Source organism: Lithobates pipiens, unplaced genomic scaffold (genome assembly GCF_037356315.1).
Source record: "Lithobates pipiens isolate NorthernLeopardFrog02 unplaced genomic scaffold, aLitPip1_a1.2 Scaffold_28, whole genome shotgun sequence".
NCBI lineage: Eukaryota > Metazoa > Chordata > Amphibia > Anura > Ranidae > Lithobates > Lithobates pipiens.
In genome coordinates this window covers 69,122,910-69,144,757 of record NW_027507789.1, presented here as the reverse complement: position 1 = coordinate 69,144,757, position 21,848 = coordinate 69,122,910, and the positions used below count along the sequence as shown (strand labels likewise).

The following is a 21,848-nucleotide window of genomic DNA, read 5'->3' as shown; positions in this document are numbered from 1 at the left end:
ATACTGAGAGTGGATGGACCAGTGAAATAAGGTATGATGTGATACAGTTTGTTAATTAAACCTTATGCTTCAACTAATATATATATATATATATATATATATATATATATATATATATATATATATATATATATATATATATATATATATATATATATATATATATATATATATATATATATATATATTGTATTTTTTCTACATGAATAGTTCATAAGTCATAATGACAAATAAAAACAGCTGTATAAAATAAAAATTGAACGATTCCTTTTTCGATTAATGAGTCTAGTATTCCACTCAGGATCTGCCCTGCCATAGCAAAAACATCAATATTTAAGTGCAATATGGCTTGATCAAAAGAGATTTCAGTGCAGCAATCCCATTAGAAATGTTGTTGGCGCTCCCAAGGCTGTAAAACGTTACAAAAAAATTCTAAGGACTTGGACCCTCCATCAATTCACAGACTAGCAGATAGTTTGGAATCAGTCAGAATGGATCACTACTCTACAAATGGTGTCCTACAATCAACAATGCAAGCACATGCCATACAACCCTCATACAAGTGAAAGTGAACCCTATGGTTGCAATGAAGAGCCTGCCCACATATCTTGCTCCTGATAACCTCATATTTATGGGTATATCAAAAGAAACAACTGAACAACAATTATATTTATGCTAGTTTATCAAAAGAGAGAAACTAGTTCTCTCTCCCAAAAAAAAAACTGCCCTGATAATGACCACTTTGGCATCTTGCAGCATTAAGCCCGGTACACACGATGAGAATATGAATGATTGTCTTTTTTGTTTGCATGCTAGTCTCATATCGAAAACCAATAGGTTACTAAAGTTATGAAAATTCTCGTACAACAGAATACAACTTCGGAAGTGATGTCATGTATTGTATTGTAATGTAGTCTTTCATTTCCAAGCATGCGTGGTCTTGGTCATGTTTTTTTTTTTTTTTGTACAAATATTATACTAATTAAAAAAAAAATCAGTCGTTCTGAAATCGTACGAGAAAAAGTTTTGTGCTTGAACTGTGATCAGCTCTCAAAAGCTGTGTACTAATGATTCGATTATCGGAACGATCGCTACAAAAGCAGTATTTTTCGTCCGATGTCTACTAGGCATGATCAGTGAACAGTTTAAAAAAAAGCAGAACAATATGTTATGCCAAGTGTTATGCCAAGAAGCAGCAATGCATTTAATACCACCACTATAACCATATCTCAACTGTGAAGCATGGTAAAGTCAGTATGTTACGTCTTGCAATCGCTATTGAGTTCCAATTGTTTGAAGACATTTTACAACAGAATGCCAGGACATTTGGCTCGGAAAAGCCAAACAGAAGGGTCATGCAGCCTGATAATATTACAAAACACAGAAGTGTATCAACAACGGAGTGTCTCAATTAGAAAGCATGCTCAAGACTACAGTACCGACCTCAGTGCCAATGAAATGCTGTGGCATGATTAGACACGCCAAGGATTTACACACACTGGAATTGTTTTGAATACAGGATTGGGTAATATTAAGATTATTTCCAGTAATGTAGATCCACTATGTATTAAATACATGGGTTCACAGTCTTTGCATCAATAACCTTTGATGTTTACACCATGTTTTCAATAAAGATTGTAATATGTGTATTTGTGAAATATGATTTTTATTATTAAGACTAGATGGCTCATAATGTATTAATACAGAAAAAGGGTTCACAATTATATGCTAATTAACCCACAGGATATTACTACAAACTTACAACATTTTCTCATCCTTCATGATTAAATATGCTTTAATCTTTTTTTTAATAAACATTTTTCTAAGATAATTTCTAATGAAAATAATTTAAATGTAGGTAACAAAAGGCAAATGTAAAATACACAAAAAGAGCCAGGTTCAGGTAGAATTACAAGACAAAATATATATCATAAAATTAAATATTAGTTCATAATCAATGTATTTTCTTGATTAACCAACCAGCTATCGTTCTTGGCTGCAGGTGTATTTATGAAGGTCAAATAGGAAATTAAAATATTAGCTCCGCTCTCTTTTCATCTCTGGGTATGATATTAACCTCTATGTACTGTATATAGAAAAGACTTACAAAATCCCTATAGCATCCCTAATCCCTACAGTTCTGAACCTCTTTAGCTGGGCCTCACCAATGAAACACTTACCACGCTCCAGCATATAAGGTGGTTGGTTTCGGGATCTTCTACAAGTGTCCACAGCTTGGAGAGGAAGGCTGGCACGTTGCTGCAGTACCCGTCCATCGCCAGGGAATTAGCAGATTCCTGCATGGTGACCGATGTGTGCTACTCAAACTCCATGCCTATGAGATGGTACAGTGATAGGGACAGCTGAGAAGAACCCATGGGCTGAGGTCACAGTGTCACAATGAGAGTGGTTGCAGCTGATTCACACCACCAGGTCACACTGTGAACCACTCAGCACTATTTTGCTGGCACCGACCCCCTCTCCCCAGCACAGAACAATGCTCAGTGATGCAGTATTCATACAAAGCTCTGAACAAACATACAATATTATGTAAAGGGCTCATACAAACCCACCGAAAGGCAATGCATCACTGCACATCGCTAAGACACTTCAGTCGTATAAGATCACACAGCTGTGTATGACAAATGCATCCTGTGATACATTGTACTAGAACGTGTCCTTGTGTATTGCCTACAAGCTGTTACAATGCATGTAAGCCCCAACAAGTATTAGCTCCGTTTATAAAAATGAAAAGAAAAGAGGGGGATTTTTGCAGTGCCGTAATACAGAATGAAATACATGAAAGGTACTATATAAAATGTATTCATTTATTAAGATACAATTAAAAAATTGCACATAGTACAATCACAAGAAGATATACATAAACAAATGGAGGGGTCCTGAAGACAAGACATGTGGTACTTGCTGCACTTTATCACAACAAGTTTCGCATTGGCTTCATCAGGGGATGTGCAAACTAACAAGTGTTTGAGAAAAACAGAAATTAGTAATATTCAATGTAAGATTTGGAAGACATAAACAAGAAATTATAAAATGTGTGAGAAGCTTTCCATGTGAAGATTCAAGAAGAAGCGCTTACCCTCCACTAACTGAACCCTCAGATGCACTAAAAACCAGCCACTAAGTGTGGAAAATATGTGTAACCCTCTGCCCACAGATGGCCACTCAATAGAAGGAGGGCATAGACGAAGGTAAGTCAAGGCTAGAATAAAAAAGGGGAAAATATATATTAATATAGTACCTTTCATGTATTTCATTCTGTATTACAGCACCGCAAAATTCCCCCTTTTTTCTTTTCATTTTTATAGATCAAATATGTACAGGGGATGAGGTGCCTATCTTTCTGGTGTTCCATGGTAGTCTAGACCACAATTCTATAAGTATTAGCTCCCTTTTGGTCTGTTCAATATACTATTAAAAGCCTTTTGTTATATCTGTTTGATAAGCGCAAAAAAATCTTTTCAGAATTTCAGAGCTGTCCTGAGTCCTCTGTGGTCTTCCTGTGTTATTTCATAGAGCCCTCCTCTTTCCTGTCTTGGACTACAGAAGAATTAACCTGTATGCTGTCGAGATCAGAGAGAGGAGTGGTTGAGTAGTTTAGGAAAAATATAATGAGTGTAGCTGATAACACTCACACATACAACAGCACTTCTGACAGATCAACGGCTATTCCCTGTACTTGTAACAAAAGAAATGGAAAAACTGATAAGCTCTAAAGCAGTGGTCTCTAAACTATGTCAACAGGGCCAGATGTGGCCATTTGCTTACCTTTATCTGGCCCTTGGGGCACTATTTCATCCATTGACTCCAACAATGGCCTACAACTCCTGCCAGTGATACACACAACATTGAGGCACTCCCACTGACACCAACAAAGGGGCACTATTCCTCCCAGTGACACCAATGATGGGGCACTATTCCTCCCACTGACATCAATGATGGGGCACTATTCCTCCCACTGACATCAATGATGGGGTACTATTCCTCCCACTGACACCAATGATGGGGCAGTATTCCTCCCACTGACTCCAATGATGGGGCACTATTCCCCCACTGACTACGATGATGGGGCACTATTCCTCCCACTGACACCAATGATGGGGCAGTATTCCCCCACTGACTACAATGATGGGGCACTATTCCTTCCACTGACTCCAATAATGAGCCACTATTCCTCCCACTGACACCAATGATGGGGTATTATTCCTCCCACTGACATCAATGATGGGGCACTATTCCTCCCACTGACACCAATGATGGGGCACTATTCCTCCCACTGACACCAATGATGGGGCACTATTCCTCCCACTGAGGTCACTGCTGTCAGTGTCACTGTGAGAGTGAATTTTATGTGCGTGTGCGCCCATTCTAATTTCGTGCCCTCCTGAGTCCTGTCCCTGAGCTACTTACTTACTATATCAAAAATAAAATAAAAAATATGTTTTTTTGCCTTATCTACTTTAAATCATATTGATAATTGCAATTTGTACTTGTTTGTAGCCTAAATACTCTCATTTGCACTTAAAACTGTGATTTTGTAACTTTTGGAAATGTCAGTAAAAACTTGGCTGTGCCAGTAAATTTTTAGTGCTGTGTCATTAAATTTCAATCAAAGGTTGGCAACACTGAAAACAAACTAATCTCCAATGCAGTGCACTTAAACATCCCTCCCCCACCAATCCACAGCCTGATAGGCGGCAGCTATGTAGGGTTGTGGGAGGAAGAAGCAGGTGTTCCCTTCCTGACTGACCTCCCCCAACCCACTGACACAGAAACGCTACCTAGCAGGCTCAAACTTCCCACTGGAGTAGCAAGATGGAGGCCAAGTGAGATGGAAAGATCCAAAGGATCATGAGTGGCCTCAAACACCGGCACAGGCATGAAACCTTGGGCTGCTTTCTGTGCCCGGCGATCCCGCTGCCACCCCCCACAGGGACCCCCCAGGAAGGCACAAAACAGGAGAATATACAGTAAATGGTGCAAAAATATATAAAGGAAATACTCATCCAGCAAGTACACAGTGAAAGAAATAAAGGAAATTGAAGTTAACATCCAAATATCATTCTTCATTTCAGTAAGTCCACAGTGAGAAAAAAAAAATATTCAAAACTTAATTTCAGCAAGTCCACAGTGAAGAAAATAAAAAAATAAAAAAATGTGTGTGTATATATATATATATATATATATGTGTGTGTGTATGTATATATATATGTATGTATATATGTGTGTATGTATGTATATTAGAAGCAAACAGTGCCCAGTAAAAGTGAAAAGTAAACGTCAAAATAAGATATCAAAAATTCTTAATTTCAGCAAGTCCACAGTGAAAAAAATAAATATATATATATATATTATTCAAAACTTATTTTCAACAAGTTCCCAGTGAAAAAATATATATATAATATAATGTCCCGTAAAGTGACTCTGTGATGATGATCCAAATAATATTAACTGTGACTTCACACACGTGCTCCCCCCATGTGACTGCGCTCACCTCCAATTGTGTGACCGCACAATTAAATTTGGTCCACAACAGCAGCTGAACCACCTCTGGGCTCTAAGTAGCAGGATTTACAGGCTTCCCCAGGTGTAATCCAAAGATGGTATCCTCAATTTAAAATACAAAAGAGGCCAGATAGTACATTATCGTTTAAATATAGAAATTTATTGTAGGTACACATCAGGGTACTCACACTTTATAGGTGCTTGCAGCGCACCAGGCTATAGAAAAAATACAATGTTAAAATCCTCTCCAATTGGTTTGCAGACTTGTGCGAATCAGCAGCTAGCTCAGAGAGCAAGTGACTGTCTCCTCCACTGTCCTGGACCCTCCCCTCTCCGTGACGACACAGGGCGATCACGTGTCTTCCTCAGGGGGAGACAGTTGAAGTTGCACCAACATTCACTCACGCATTGCCCACGGCAATTATATCAATTTTTTCACATGAGTGAGTGATATAGCACATAATTTGTTTATTTTTAAAATACATTTATGTTTTTGGTTGTAACATGACGAATGTGAAAAATTTCAGGGGGTAAGGATACTTTTTCAAAGCACTGTAAAGTCCATAAAGAAAAAGGGGAAATACCCATTACATCAGGGTCCCCAGAGAGCCCCCCCTTACATCAGGGTCCCCAGAGAGCCGAGCTTACATCAAGGTCCCCAGAGAGCCCCTCCTTACATAAGGGTCCCCTGAGGGCCCCTCCTTACATCAGGGTTCCCAGAGGGCCCCCCTTACTTCAAGGTCCCCAGAGAGCCTCCCCTTTACTTTAGTGTCCCCAAAAAGCCCCTTCCTTACATCAGGGTCCCCTGAGGGGCCCCCTTACTTCAGGGTACCCAGAGAGCCTCCCCCTTACTTTGGGGTCCCCAGACAATCCCTTCCTCACATCAGGGTCCCCAGAGAGCCCCCCTTACTTCAGGGTCCCTAGAGAGCCCTTCCTTACATCAGGGCCCCCAGACATCCTTACATCGGGGTGCCCAGAGGGCCCCCCTTACTTAAGGGTCCCTAGAGAGCCCTTCCTTACATCAGGGCCCCCAGACATCCTTACATCAGGGTCCCTAGAGAGACCCCTTACTTCAGGGTCCCTAGAGAGCCCTTCCTTACATCAGGGTCCCCAGAGAGCCCTTCCTTACATCAGGGCCCCCAGACATCCTTACATTGGGGTCCCCAGAGGGCCCTCTTACATCAGGGTCCCCAGAGGGCCCCCTTACTTCAGGGACCCCAGAGAGCCTACCCCTTACATTAAGGTCCCCAGAGAGCCCCCTCTTACTTCACAATCCCAAGAGAGCATCCCCCTTACATCGGGGTCCCCAGAGAGTCTCCCCCTTATATCGGGTCCCCAGAGAGCCCCTTCCTTACATCAGGGTCCACAGAGAGCCCCCCTTACATAACGATCCCCAGAAAGCCCCCCTCATCACATCAGGGTCCCTAGAGAGCCCCCCTTACATTGGGGTTCCCAGAGAGCTCCCCCTTAGATCGGGGTCCCCAGAGAGCTCCTCCTTACATCAGGGTCCCCAGAGAGCCCCTCCTTACATCAGGTTCCCCAGAGGGCCCCCTTACTTCAGGGTCCCCAGAGGGCTCCCTTCAGAGAACCCAGAGGGCCCCCTCTTACATCAGGGTCCCCAGACAGCCGCAACCCCCCCTCCACCTTGCAGAGGTTCCCTTGTCCCTAGCTGGTCTCCACTGTTTGTGCACCTCCAACCCCCAGCACATCTCTGTACCTCCCACCTGGGGGGAGGTGGCGATCGGCAGCTCTATTGCGTCCACGGGTGGTGGGATCTCCCTGGAGCTTGTAGTTCTCTCTCCGATTGTATACAGTAGAGAGGGGAGGGGCGTCTGACCTGGGCATGTATCGGCAAGAGTGTAGAAGCAGATCGACACGCTGAAGAGTGAGGCCCCTCCCCTCTAACACTGTATACATTCGAAGAGAGAACTACAAGCCCCAGGGAGATCCCGCGGGCACCATACAACTTCTGATCGCCGCCTCTCACCTCCCCCCACTGCATACTAAAAACAGACAGCCAGAGGTGCAGGGGAGATGCCGGGTCTTGGGGCCCCCCACAGTGGCAGAACGGCAGGGCCTGCTGCGTGACTGCTGCGACCCTGAAAGTTTCACCACTGCTTAGGATTTACAGTACATCTGGAAAGTATTCACAGCACTTCGCTTTTTCCACATTTTGTTATGTATTTCCCTCAAAATTCTACAAACAATAACCCGTAATGAGAATGTGAAAGAAGTTTGTTTATAAATGTATTAAAAATAAAAAACAAAAAAATCCCATGGATTCATAGCTTTGTCATGACACTCAAAATTGAGTTCAGGTGCATCCTGTTTCCACTGATCATCCTTGAGATGTTTCTACAAAGTGATTGAAGTCCACCTGTGGTAAATTCAGTTCATTGGACATGATTTGGAAAGGCACACACCTGTCTATAGAAGGTCCCACAGGTAAAAGTGCATGTCAGAGCACAAACCAAGCCATGAACTGCAAGAAATTGTCTGTAGACCTCCGAGACAGGATTGTATTGAGGCACAGATCTGGGGAAGGGTACAGAAAAATGTGTGCAGCATTAAAGGTCCCAACGAGCACAGTGGCCTTCATCATCCGTAAATGGAAGAAGTTTGGAACCACCAGGATGCTTCCTAAAGCGGGCAAAACTGAGAGGTCGGGGAAGAAGGGCCTTAGTCAGGGAGGTGACCAAGAACCCGATGGTCACTCTGACAGAGCCCAAGCATTCCTCTGTGGAGAGAGGAGAACCTTCCAGAAGAACACCCATCTCTGCACTCCACCAATCAGGCCTGTATGGTAGAGTGGCCAGATAGAAGCCACTCCTCAGTAAAAGGCACATGACAGCCCACCTGGAGTTTGCCAAAAGGCACCTGAAGGACTCTCAGACCATGAGAAACAAAACTCTCTGGTCTGATAAAACAAAGATTCAACTCTTTGACCTGAATGGCAAGTGTCATGCCAGAGAAAACCAGGCACCGCTCATCATCTGGCCAATACCATCCCTACAGTGAAGCATGGTGGTGGCAGCCTCATCAGCCAACCTGATGGAGCTTCAGAGGTCTTGCAAAGAAGAATGGGAAAAACTGCACAAAAATAGGTGTGCCAAGCTTGTAGCATCATACTCAAAAATACTTGAGGCTGTAATTGGTGCCAAAGGTGCTTCAACAAAGTATTGAGCAAAGGCTATGAATACTTATGTACATGGCATTTCTTTTTTCGTTTTTTATTTTTACAAAATTTGCAAAGATTTAGAACAAACTTTTTTCACGTTGTCATTATGGGGTATTGTTTGTAGAATTTTGAGGAAAGTATTGAATTTAATTCATTTTGGAATAAGGCTATAACATAACAATATGTGGGAAAAGTGAAGCGATGTGAATACTTTACGGATGCACTATATGTAGGTGTTCCTTTCCTTATTGGATTTTTTATTTATCTTACAATATAAACAAAAGTTACAGCAGGGCTGCAATGGAGTCAGATTGTGTATCTTTAATCCCCGAGAAGCATAAGGAGCCAGTGAAAGATTAAAAATAAAACAAAAAAAAAACTCTGCCCAAAAGTAAAATAGCAGTTTTGAGCAGATTGGACCTTTAATATAATAGGGTACTCTTTAATAAAGCACCCTTGGTAGACCTGGAGCCAAAAATATATTTTTATTTTATTCTGAAAATGATGGTGGCCGGTGGCTTGTGCTATATATTATTTTTAGATCTTTATTTACACTGACTGCTTAAGGTCCGGTTCACACCGCTGCGGGTGAGAGATCCGGATGTGATTCGCACCGCACTGCAGTGCAAATCACATCCGATCTCCGTAGCGATGCGAGTTCAGCCATACAGATAGTATGGCTGAATTCGCATCGCTCCCGCCGCAAACTCGCACGGGACCCTTTTTTTGGTCCGCAGCGGAATCGTATCGCATGGGTGTTCACACCATGCGATCCGATTCCTGTGCGAGTGTGCAGATCGCACTGCGATATGCGGACGGATCTGGGGGTGTCATTAACATTTCATTGACACTCCCAGCAGTCCGCATAGGGCAGTGTGAACTGCCGGCGGGAGGCATGCGATGCGGGAAAACGCTGTGGATTCGCGGCGTTCCTGCATCGCTATGGTGTGAACCCAGCCTAATGTAGAACTAAAGGCAAAACATTTTTTTCATTTTGTATAGAGTAAAGGAGGGTTATAACCCGTTGGGTATTGTTTTGCAATCTGTGTCCCACTGGGAAGATATCACTTAACTTCTTGTCCAATAGCCAAAACAGGAAGTGAGAGGAAATCCCTGGTTGTCAAAGAAAAAATACCCTGGGACAGACCCCTAATGGAAAAAGAGGTTGATCCTTCCCCATGCGGCTTGTACTGGTAAAAATGCATATAAAGAAATACAATCCCTGGTTGTTGTCAGAACTAGTGTTTCCATTTAAAGTGGTTGTAAACCCTTACAAACCACTTTGACCTACAGGTAAACCTAGATTAACCACTTAAGGACCGCCGTATTGCCATTGTACGTCATCACAATGGCACAGGCAGGCACAAGCACGTAGATGTACGTGCCTGCCTTCCAGCGGGTGGGGGGTCCGATCGGACCCCCTCCCGCTGGATACGGCGGTCCGGTTTGCTCCAGGAGCGATCCGTGATGAGGGGATGGCCGTTGGTTTCTGGCCACCCCCTCTGGATCGCTCCTGGCCAATGACAAGCTTCCTCCCACTGTGTATTGTTTACACAGGAAGGAGGAAGTGATGTCATTCTCCTCGGGGCGGTCTTTTTGACCGGACTACGAGGAGAAGACTAAAAGTAAGTGCACCAAAACACTACACTGACACATAGGTACACATAGGTACACAAACCCCCCCCCCCCCCCGATCGCCCCCCCCCCCAGTCACAGTGTCACTGATTGCATTGATCATTTATTTACTGATCACTGCATTCAGTGTCAGTTGTAACAGTTAAAACTGTCAGGGCAGTTAGTGTTAGGTCCAGGGTAGACCCCTATCACCCCCCAATAAAGATTTAACCCCCTGATTGCCCCTATAGTTAACCCTTTCACCCCCTTTTGCCAGTGTCACTAAGCGATCATTTTTCTGATCGCTGCATTAGTGTCGCAAGTGTCGCTAGGTAGCTAGTTATTGTTTTAGGTTCACCGCCAGGTTTTTATAGCGCTAGGTACCCCAATATACTACCCAATAATGGTTTTAACCCCCTGATTGCCCCTAGTTAACCCTTTCACCCCCTTTTGCCAGTGTCACTAAAGCGATCGTTTTTCTGATCGCTTCATTAGTGTCGCTAGTGTTGCTAGGTAGCTAGTTTTTTTTTAGGTTCACCGCCAGGTTTTTATAGCGCTAGGTACCCCGATATACTACCCAATAATGGTTTTAACCCCCTGATTGCCCCTAGTTAACCCTTTCACCCCCTTTTGCCAGTGTCACTAAGCGATCATTTTTCTGATCGCTGCATTAGTGTCACTAGTGTCGTTAGGTAGCTAGTTATTTTTTTAGGTTCACCGCCAGGTTTTTATAGCGTTAGGTACCCCCATATACTACCCAATAATGGTTTTAACCCCCTGATTGCCCCTAGTTAACCCTTTCACCAGCGATCACAGTATAAGTGTCACTGGTGACGCTGGTTAGCCAGTTAGTTATTTAGGTTCCCCGTCAGGTTTTTATATAGCGCCAGGGACCCCCATATACTACCTAATAAAAATGTGAACCGCCTGATTGCCCCTAGTTAACCCTTTCACCACTGATCACCGTATAAGTGTTACGGGTGACTCTGGTTAGTTTGCTTTTTATAGCATCGGGGCACCCACCATTTATTACCCAATAAAGGTTTAACCCCCTGGTCACCCGGTGGGTGATATCAATTAGGTTTTAGGGTCAGGGTCTGCATCGCCCCAGGCAGCGCTAGGTTAGTGCCAGTCCGGCAAAACCCACACGCAAAGCATAAACCTCCTGTAGTGGTATAGAATCTGAACAGATCAATATCTGATCTGATCAGATCTATACTAGCGTCCCCAGCAGTTCAGGGTTCCAAAAAAACGCATTGTTAGCGGGATCAGCCCAGATACCTGCTAGCACCTGCGTTTTGCCCCTCTGCCCAGCCCACCCAAGTGCAGTATCGATCGATCACTGTCACTTACAAAACACTAAACACATAACTGCAGTGATCGCAGAGTCAGGCCTGATCCCTGCGATCGCTAACAGTTTTTTTGGTAGCATTTTATATTTAAATCCGGAAGGCAGTGCTTGGTTTTCGGGGTCCCGTACGTGGCTAGGCTCCCAAAAAGTCCCCCACATGTGGTATCCTCGTACTCGGGAGAAGCAGCAGAATTTATTTTGGGGTGTAATTTGACTTATGCCCATAGCATGTGTGAGCAATATATCATTTAGTGACAACTTTGTGCAAAAAAAAAAAAAGTTTGTAATATTCCCGCAACTTGTGGCAAAATATAAAATATTCCATGGACTCAACATGCCTCTTAGTAAATAGCTTGGGGTGTCTACTTTCCAAAATGGGGTCATTTTGGGGGGTTTTGTGCTATTTTGGCATTCTATGGCCTTCGAAACTGTGATAGGTAGTGAGGAGTGAAATCAAAAATTTGCACCCTTAGAAATCCTGAAGGTGGTGATTGGTTTTCAGTGTGCCGTGCGCGACTAGACTCCCAAAAAGTCCCACACATGTGGTATCCCCATACTCGGGAGAAGTAGCGGAATATATTTTGGGGTGCAATTCCACATATAACCATGGCATGTGTGAGCAATATATAATTTAGTGACAACTTTTTGTAAAAAAATTTTTTTTTTTTTTTTGTCATTATTCAATCCCTTGGGACAAAAAAAAAATATTCAATGGTCTCAACATGGCCCTCAGCAAATAGCTTGGGGTGTCTACTTTCCAAAATGGGGTCATTTGGGGGGGTTTGTGCCATCTTGGCATTTTATGGCCTTCAAAACTGTGATAGGTAGTGATAGGTAGTGAGGAGTAAAATAAAAAATGTATGCCCTTAGAAATCCTGAAGGCGGTGCTTGGATTTCGGGGTCCCGTACGCGGCTAGGCTCCCAAAAAGTCCCACACATGTGGTATCCCTGTACTCAGGAGAAGTAGCACAATGTATTTTGGGGTGTCATTTCACATATGCCCATAGCATGTGTGAGCAATATATAATTTAGTGACAACTTTGTGCAAAAAAAAAAAGTTTGTAATATTCCCGCAACTTGTGGCAAAATATAAAATATTCCATGGACTCAACATGCCTCTCAGTAAATAGCTTGGGGTGTCTACTTTCCAAAATGGGGTCATTTTGGGGGGTTTTGTGCTATTTTGGCATTTTATGGCCTTCGAAACTGTGATAGGTAGTGAGGAGTGAAATCAAAAATTTGCACCCTTAGAAATCCTGAAGGTGGTGATTGGTTTTCGGGGTGCCGTGCGCGACTAGACTCCCAAAAAGTCCCACACATGTGGTATCCCCATACTCAGGAGAAGTAGCGGAATATATTTTCGGGTGCAATTCCACATATTACCATGGCATGTGTGAGCAATATATCATTTAGTGACAACTTTTTGTAAAATTTTTAATTTTTTTTGTCATTATTCAATCCCTTAGGACAAAATAAATAAATATTCAATGGGCTCAACATACCCATCAGCAATTTCCTTGGGGTGTCTACTTTCCAAAATGGGGTCATTTGGGGGGGTTGTACTGCCCTGCCATTTTAGCACCTCAAGAAATGAGATAGGTAGTCATAAATTAAAAGCTGTGTAAATTCCAGAAAATGTACTCTAGTTTGTAGACGCTATAACTTTTGCGCAAACCAAAAAATATACGCTTATTGACATTTTTTTTACTAAAGACATGTGGCTGAATAAATGTTGCCCTCAATGTATGACTAAAATTTAGTTTATTCGATTTTTCTTATAACAAAAAGAAGAAAATATCTTTTTTTTTCAAAATTTTCGCTCTTTTTCCATTTATATCGCAAAAAATAAAAATCGCAGAGGCAATCAAATACCATCAAAAGAAAGCTCTATTTGTGGGAAGAAAAGGACCCAAATTTCGTTTGGGTGCAATATTGCATGACCGCGCAATTACCAGTTAAAGCAGCGCAGTGCGAAATTGTAAAAAGACCACTGGTCCTTAAGGTGTTTATTGGTCCGGGGCTGTAGTGGTTAAGGCTTACCTGTAGGTCCAAGAAATATCTCCTAAATCTACACGGTTTAGGAGATATTTGCCGAAAGACAGGCACCGCTGTCTACAGAGCATGCGCCGTAGACAGCGGCGCGCAGGCACACTGAGTGTGCTGCAGTTAACGGCGATATGCCACGAGTGGCGGCTCCCGTGCGCATGCGTGAGAGTGACGTCATCACGGCTCCGACGAATGACAGCGCCGGAGCAGCGAGACCCACCAAGAAGATGGAGGCTCCGGACTACAGGGGACAGCGGTGACTTCGCTGGCTCCTGTGTCAGGTAAGTGACACATAATGGACTACTATGCGATGCATAGTAGTCCATTATGCTTTACCTTTGCAGGGAATCAAAGAGGAAGTAAACCCATCAGGGTTTACTTCCTCTTTAAACATTTCCCCTCTATTACTATTCTGATGACAACCCAACATTTTAGATTTTAATAAATTTTCAGTGATAACTGTAAACATGACAAATACAACAGGTGAATCTCCCTAATAGGGGGAAAGGAAGCAGTAAAAACCTGACAGATGTTCTAATCGCTCTCCACTCCATCAATTACTAAATAAATGTTGCCTTTAGTTACACTACTGCATAGCAGAACTGCAGTCTGCAATTCTACCAGCAGAGGGCAGGGCTGTATAAGTTTTACTCTGTTAGTATTGCAAGTTAAAGGATCTCAAGATTACAAAATAATGTTTAAAGCGGGAGTCCGCCGGGACTCCGCGTTTTTTTTTTTTTTAAAAGCCAGCAGCTACAAATACTGCAGCTGCTGACTTTTAAAATAGTGACACTTACCTGTCCAGTGCGCCCGCGATGTCGGCACCCGAAGCGGATCTTTAGATCGTCACTCGGGTGCTGCCGCCGCCATCTTGGGTATGGGAATCAGGAAATGGAGCCTTTCGGCTTCATTTCCCGGTTCCCTACTGCGCATGCGCGAGTTCCGCTGCGCAATAAGGATGGTCCCCGCTGCCTCTGGGATCTGTGTGTTTCCCAGCAGGCAGCGGGGCACTTGCGGAAGGGGGCGGGCACTTGCGGAAAGGGGCGTAATCTATGCCCCTTTCCGCAGAGAGCTATCCCGGAAGTGGGTGCAGTTACCTGGATTATGCAGGTAACTGCACACCCCTCCCCCCTGAAAGGTGCCAATTGTGGCGCCGGAGGGGGGGAGGATTCCGATGAGCGAAAGGTCCATTTTAGGGTGGACCTCCGCTTTAACCACTTTCAGACCGGACCATTTTGCTGGTAAATGACCAGAGGTCTTTTTACACTTTGGCACTGCGCTGCTTTAACTGGTAATTGCGCGGTCATGCAATGTTGTACCCAAACGAAATTTGCGTCCTTTTCTTCCCACAAATAGAGCTTTCTTTTAAAGGTATTTGACTGACTCTGCGATTTTTATTTTTTGCGATATAAACGTAAAAAGACCGCAAATTTAGAAAAAAAATGATATTTTCTACTTTTTGCTATTAGAAAAATCCAATAAACTCAATTTTAGTCATACATTTAGGCCAAAATGTATTCAGCCACATGTCTTTGGTAAAAAAAAGTAACTGTATATTTATTGGTTTGCGCAAAAGTTGTCACATCTACAAACTAAGGTACGTTTTCTGGAATTTACGCAGCTTTTAGTTTACGACTGCCTATCTCATTTCTTGAGGTGCTAAAATGGCAGGGCAGTACAAAACCCCCCCAAATGACCCCATTTTGGAAAGTAGACCCCCTAAGGAAATTGATAAGTGGCATGTTGAGCCCATTGAATATTTTATTTTTTTGCCTCAAGCGATTGAATAATGACAAAAAATATATATATATTTTTTTTTAATTCTGCTGCTTCTCCTGAGTACGGGGATACCACATATGTGGGACTTTTTGGGAGCCTAGCCGCGTACGGGGCCCCAAAATCCAAGCACCGCCTTCAGGCTTTCTAAGGGCGTAAATTTTTGATTTCACTTCTCACTACCTATTACAGTTTTGAAGGCCATAAAATGCCAAGATGGCACAAAACCCCGACAAATGACCCCATTTTAGAAAGTAGACACCCCAAGCTATTTGCTGAGAGGCATGTTGAGTCCATGGAATATTTTATATTTTGCCACAAGTTGCGGGAAAATTACAAACTTTTTTTTTTTTTTACACAAAGTTGTCACTAAATGATATATTGCTCACACATGCTATGGGCATATGTGAAATGACACCCCAAAATAAATTCTGCTGCTTCTCCTGAGTACGGGGATACCACATATGTGGGACTTTTTGGGAGCCTAGCCGCGTACGGGGCCCCGAAAACCAAGCACCGCCATCAGGCTTTCTAAGGGCGTAAATTTTTGATTTCACTTCTCACTACCTATTACAGTTTTGAAGGCCATAAAATGCCAAGATGGCACAAAACCCCCACAAATGACCCCATTTTAGAAAGTAGACACCCCAAGCTATTTGCTGAGAGGCATGTTGAGTCCATGGAATATTTTATATTTTGCCACAAGTTGCGGGAAAATTACAAACTTTTTTTTTTTTTTTTTTTTACACAAAGTTGTCACTAAATGATATATTGCTCACACATGCTATGGGCATATGTGAAATGACACCCCAAAATAAATTCTGCTGCTTCTCCTGAGTACGGGGATACCACATATGTGGGACTTTTTGGGAGCCTAGCCACGTACGGGGCCCCGAAAACCAAGCACCGCCTTCAGGCTTTCTAAGGGCGTTACAGTTTTGAAGGCCATAAAATGCCAAGATGGCACAAACCCCCCCAAATGACCCCATTTTGGAAAGTAGACACCCCTAAATTTACGGGTACACTAGTGAGACTAGGTAATAAAGTGCCCTGAAACTATAAAAAAATAACTAACCAACCAGCGTCACCTGTAACAGTTATATGGTGATCACTGGTGAAAGGGTTAACTAGGGGGCAATCAGGGGGCTTTATGCGGTAGTATATGGGGGTCCCTGGCGCTATAAAAAGCTGCGGCGAACCTAAATACCTACCTGCCTAACTAGTGTCACCTGTGACACTAATACAGCGATCAGAAAAACGATCGCTTATTAGGCTGGGTTCACACTGGAGCGATGCGGGAACGCCACGAATCCGCGGCGGGTTCCCGCATCGCATGCCTCCCGGCGGCAGTTCACACTGCCCTATGCGAACTGCTGGGAGTGTCAGTGAAATGTTAATGACACCCCCAGATCAGTTCGCATATCGCAGTGCGATCTGCAAACTTGGATCGCATGGTGTGAACACCCATGCGATCTGATTCTGCTGCGGACCAAAAAAAGGGTCCCGTGCGAGTTTGCGGCGAGTGCGGCGGGTGCAACGCGAATTCAGCCATACTATCTGTATGGCTGAACTCGAATCGCACAGAGATCGGATGTGATTTGCACTGCACTGCGGTGCGAATCACATCCGTTCTCATAAACCACTGCAATGTGAACCCAGCCTTAGTGACACTGGCGACGGGGGGTGATCACGGGGTTAAACCTTTATTGGGGGGGTTAGGGGGGTACCTTAGAACTAAAGGGGGCTAACCCTAACTGCCCTAACAGTTATTACAGTCACAAATGACACCCGCCGGGTGATCAGGGGGTTAAACCTTTATTAGGTAATAAATGGCGGGTGCCCTGAAACTATAAAAAATAACTAACCAACCAGCGTCACCTGTAACAGTTATATGGTGATCACTGGTGAAAGGGTTAACTAGGGGGCAATCAGGGGGCTTTATGCGGTAGTATATGGGGGTCCCTGGCGCTATAAAAAGCTGCGGCGAACCTAAATACCTACCTGCCTAACTAGCGTCACCTGTGACACTAATACAGCGATCAGAAAAACGATCGCTTATTAGGCTGGGTTCACACTGGAGCGATGCGGGAACGCCACAAATCCGCGGCGGGTTCCCGCATCGCATGCCTCCCGGCGGCAGTTCACACTGCCCTATGCGAACTGCTGGGAGTGTCAGTGAAATGTTAATGACACCCCCAGATCAGTTCGCATATCGCAGTGCGATCTGCAAACTCGGATCGCATGGTGTGAACACCCATGCGATCCGATTCTGCTGCGGACCAAAAAAAGGGCCCCGTGCGAATTTGCGGCGGGTGCGGCGAATGGCTGAACTCGAATCGCAGAGATCGGATGTGATTTGCACTGCAGTGCGGTGCGAATCACATCCGTTCTCATAAACCGCTGCAATGTGAACCCAGCCTTAGTGACACTGGCGACGGGGGGTGATCACGGGGTTAAACCTTTATTGGGGGGGTTAGGGGGGTACATTAGAACTAAAGGGGGCTAACCCTAACTGCCCTAACAGTTATTACAGTCACAAATGACACCAATGCAAAAAAAATAAAAAAAATGCATTGGTGTCACTGTGACTGGGGGGGCAGGGGTAATTGGGGGGGGGTGATCGGAGGGTAAAGGGGGGGTGTGAGTGTGCCTGGCATGTTCTACTGTGAAGTGTCGTGTTGGTGCAACTCACCGATCCTCTCTCCTCGGTGCCGGAACGAAAAATACCGACACGAGGAGAGATTACATCACTTCCTCTGCCTGTGTTTACATTACAGGAGAGGAAGTGATGTCACGAAGGATTTCCATTCGTCGGGAGCGATCGCGAGGTGGTGGCCATGAATGAATGGCCGCCCCCTCATCCCGGATCGCTCCCGAACGAATACCGACCGCCGCAGGCACCGGGGGGGGCCCGATCGGGCCCCCCACCCGCGGGAAGGCAGGGACTTATATATACGCCCATATGCCTGCCCGTGCCATTCTGACGACGTATATCGTCGTGCGGCGGTCGGCAAGTGGTTAAGTGCTGGTTCACACTACCGCAATGCCAGACATTGCATGCAATTCGCAGCGCACTGCTGTTCATGTTACATGCGATGTCTGTGCGGGTGCGATGTCAGCCATACAGATAGTGGCTGATATCGTACTGCTTTCGGTGCAAACACGCACAGGACCTTTTTTTCTGTTCGGACCAGAATCGGATCGCATATGTGTTCACACATATGCGATCCGATTCATGTCCGAACTGTCAGTTCGCAGTGCGATATGCGAGCTGAAATGGGGGTGTCGTTAACATATAATGACACCCCCCAGCAGTTCGCATATTGCAGTGTGAACTGCCGTGCGTGTCGAGTGCGATGCGGGAACCCGCAGTTGATTCGCAGGGTTCTCGCATCGCACTAGTCTGGACCGGCACTTCGGCTCGTTTCACTCTACTGCGATACGGGAACCCTGCGAATCCACTGCGGGTTCCCACATCGCATGTCTCCCGGCGGCAGTTCACACTGCCCTATGTGAACTGCTGGGAGTGTCAGTTAAAAGTTAATGATACCCCCAAATCAAATTCGGACAGGAATCGGATCGCATTGGCGGTCCTGTGCGAGTTTGGTCCAAATGCGATGCAAATTCAGCCATACTATCTGTGTTGCTGTAATCGCATCATACAGAGATCGCATGTGATTTGCACTGCAGTGCGAATCACAACCGATCTCGGACATCGCACCGGTGGGACCCGCCCCTCATTGCTTTACAGGTCGTCTCTTTCCAGAGAACCTTTGTAAGACCATAATTCTTAGTTTAGCCCAAATTCCATTAAATGTCATATTTTACCAACAGATTTCCCATCCATTCAAATAAAATGTCATCTTTTTATGACTTTCTAGGAGAGGAAACTGGAGGCTCCGAATGTGACAAGAGGCTTTTTTTGGCATTGCCCAGAATCCCTTTCCGTTTTGTAGAGAGTTCCTTGTACATTATTGCCTTTTATTTTAATTATATTTTATTTAAAAAATGTTAGTTATTTTAAAATTATTTCAGTTTAATTTTGATGACACAAAACTTTGTTTCTGGTACAAAACCTGCTGAATATACATTTTAAATTAAAGTGGAACTAAAGCCCTGTAATAATAATGAAAAGTACGCGGGGCGTAGAAAGTTTTTGGTAGAAGAGACTTGCAAAGTTTATTCCTGACCCGGGTTTTTTATTTACTAAAAGTATGTATTTATGCACCAACAATTAATGCAGCACTTAGGATATTTTTGTACATTCACATCAGCCCCTGTCCTCAGGAGCTTACAATCTAAGATTCATATCTCAGATGTACACTATATTACAAAAAGTATTGGGACGCCTGCCTTTACATGCAAATGAACTTCAATGGCATCACTGTCTTAGTCTGTAAGGTTCAATATTGAGTTGGCCCACCTTTGCAGCTATAACAGCTTCAACTCTTCTGTGGGCTGTCCACAAGGTTTAGGAGTGTGTCTATGGGAATGTTGAACCTCTCTTCCAGAAGCACATTTGTGAGCACAGGCACTGATGTGGACGAGAAGGCCTGGCTCGCAGTCTTTGCTCTAAGTCATCCCCAAGGAGTTCTATCGGGTTGAGGAAAGGACTCTGTGCAGGCCAGTCAAGTTCCTCCACCCCAAACTCACTCACCTGTATCTTTATGGACCTTGCTTTATGCACTGGTCCAAATCATTTGGTGGAGTGGATATTAGGGTGTAGGGTTGTTTTTCAGGGGTTGGGCCTGGTCCCTTAGTTCCAGTGAAGGGAACTCTTAATGCGTCAGCATACCAAGACATTTTGTACAATTTCATGCTCCCAACTTTGTGGGAACAGTTTGGGGATGACCCCTTCCTGCTCCAACATGACTGCGCACCAGTGTACAAAGCAAGGTCCATAAAGATATGGATGAGTGAGTTTGGGGTGGAGGAACTTGACTGGCCTGCACAGAGTCCTGACCTCAACCGATAGAACACCTTTGGGGTGAATTAGAGCAGGCCTTCCCATCCAACATCAGTGCCTGACATCACAAATGCGCTTCTGGAAGACTGGTCAAAGATTCCCATAGACACCCCTAAACCTTGTGGGCAGCCTTCCCAGAAGAGTGGAAGCTACAAAGGGTGGGCCAGCTCAATATTGAACCCTACGGACTAAGACTGGGATGCCATTAAAGTTCATGGGAGTGTAAAGGCAGGTGTCCCAATACTTTTGGTAATATAGTGAATATACAAGTATACATACTTGTGCCAGTTAACCTACCATATGATCTTGAAGCTCACACAAGCATAGGGAGAACATACAAACTCCATGAAGGTAGAGCCATGAACCACTGTGCTGTCCTGTATGTCTTATATGTCTTCATAGTGGGCTACCCTGTAAGGCCCCTTTCACACGGGACGGATCCGTAATGATCCGCCCCGTGAACATCCGCTTGCTCAGCGGAGATCGCTCCGTTTATCCCCGCTGAGCCGGCGGATGACAGGGCGGTCCCTGCACAGTGTGCAGGGAGTGCCCTGTCAGATCTCCGCTCTCCTCTATGGGAGATCGGATGAACATGGGCCGTCTGTCCGCGTTCATCCGATCCGCTCTGCAGAAGGATAGAAAAATAGGATTTCCCCAGCCAGCGGAGTGCCCCTATACATCAGTTGTCCCCAGCCAGCGGAGTGCCCCTATACATCAGTTGTCCCCAGCCAGCGGAGTGTCCCTATACATCAGTTGTCCCCAGCCAGCGGAGTGCCCCTTTGCATCAGGTGTCCCCAGCCAGCGGAGTGTCCCTATACATCAGTTGTCCCCAGCCAGCGGAGTCCCCCTATACATCAGGTGTCCCCAGCCAGTGGAGTCCCTCCTTACATTAAGTGTCCCCTCAGGTGTGGGCCGCAGGTGATTTGGCCTCCGCCCAATTACAGATGACCAGCTGAAGGGAAGAACCAAAAGGCAGAGCCTGGGTTCCGCCTCTTCTTTCTTCCTCACGATAGCTGGTCTTCAGTAAAATGGCAGCCGGCAGAGACATTTTATTAGTGCCGGTGTTCTGTCCAAAAATGTCCACCTATGGAACAGTCTCCGCTGTGTACTGCGCAGGCGCAGCGCTTGCACAGTATGGAGCACAAGGAGATTCGGAAAATTTCCAAGGATGAACGGCTCCTGCGCCATGAGTCCAGGTGTAAGCCCCACCATCCAAGTGGACATAGGGCTGCACATAGTTAGAGGGACCCTTGCGGGCTTGTGTCGCTCGCCACGCTTCGGGCACGGCCTCGCTTTGCTCGGCTCTTTTTTATTCTAACTATGTCCACTTGGATGGTGGGGCTAGAACCTGGACTCACGACGCAGGCGCCGTTCATCTTCGGATCTTTTCA

At 44.8% G+C, this 21,848-nt stretch overlaps 1 protein-coding gene across 3 annotated transcripts in view; it reads right to left on the bottom strand.

Annotated features, from left to right (window-relative positions):
- The window catches only part of LOC143935475 (heat shock factor protein 4-like), a 74,177-nt gene extending 71,632 nt beyond the window's left edge, over nt 1-2,545 (bottom strand). Inside the window, exon 1 of one of the 3 annotated variants that reach the window (XM_077459379.1) lies at nt 2,181-2,545. Coding sequence is in view for 2 of the 3 variants with exons in the window: in XM_077459380.1 (XP_077315506.1) it covers nt 2,181-2,303 (123 nt within the window). In the remaining variant the exon portion in view is untranslated. The remainder of the gene's footprint in view (nt 1-2,180) is intronic. The other 2 variants (XM_077459380.1, XM_077459381.1) reach the window with 2 other exon arrangements.
- Between the last annotated feature and the right edge of the window lie 19,303 nt (nt 2,546-21,848).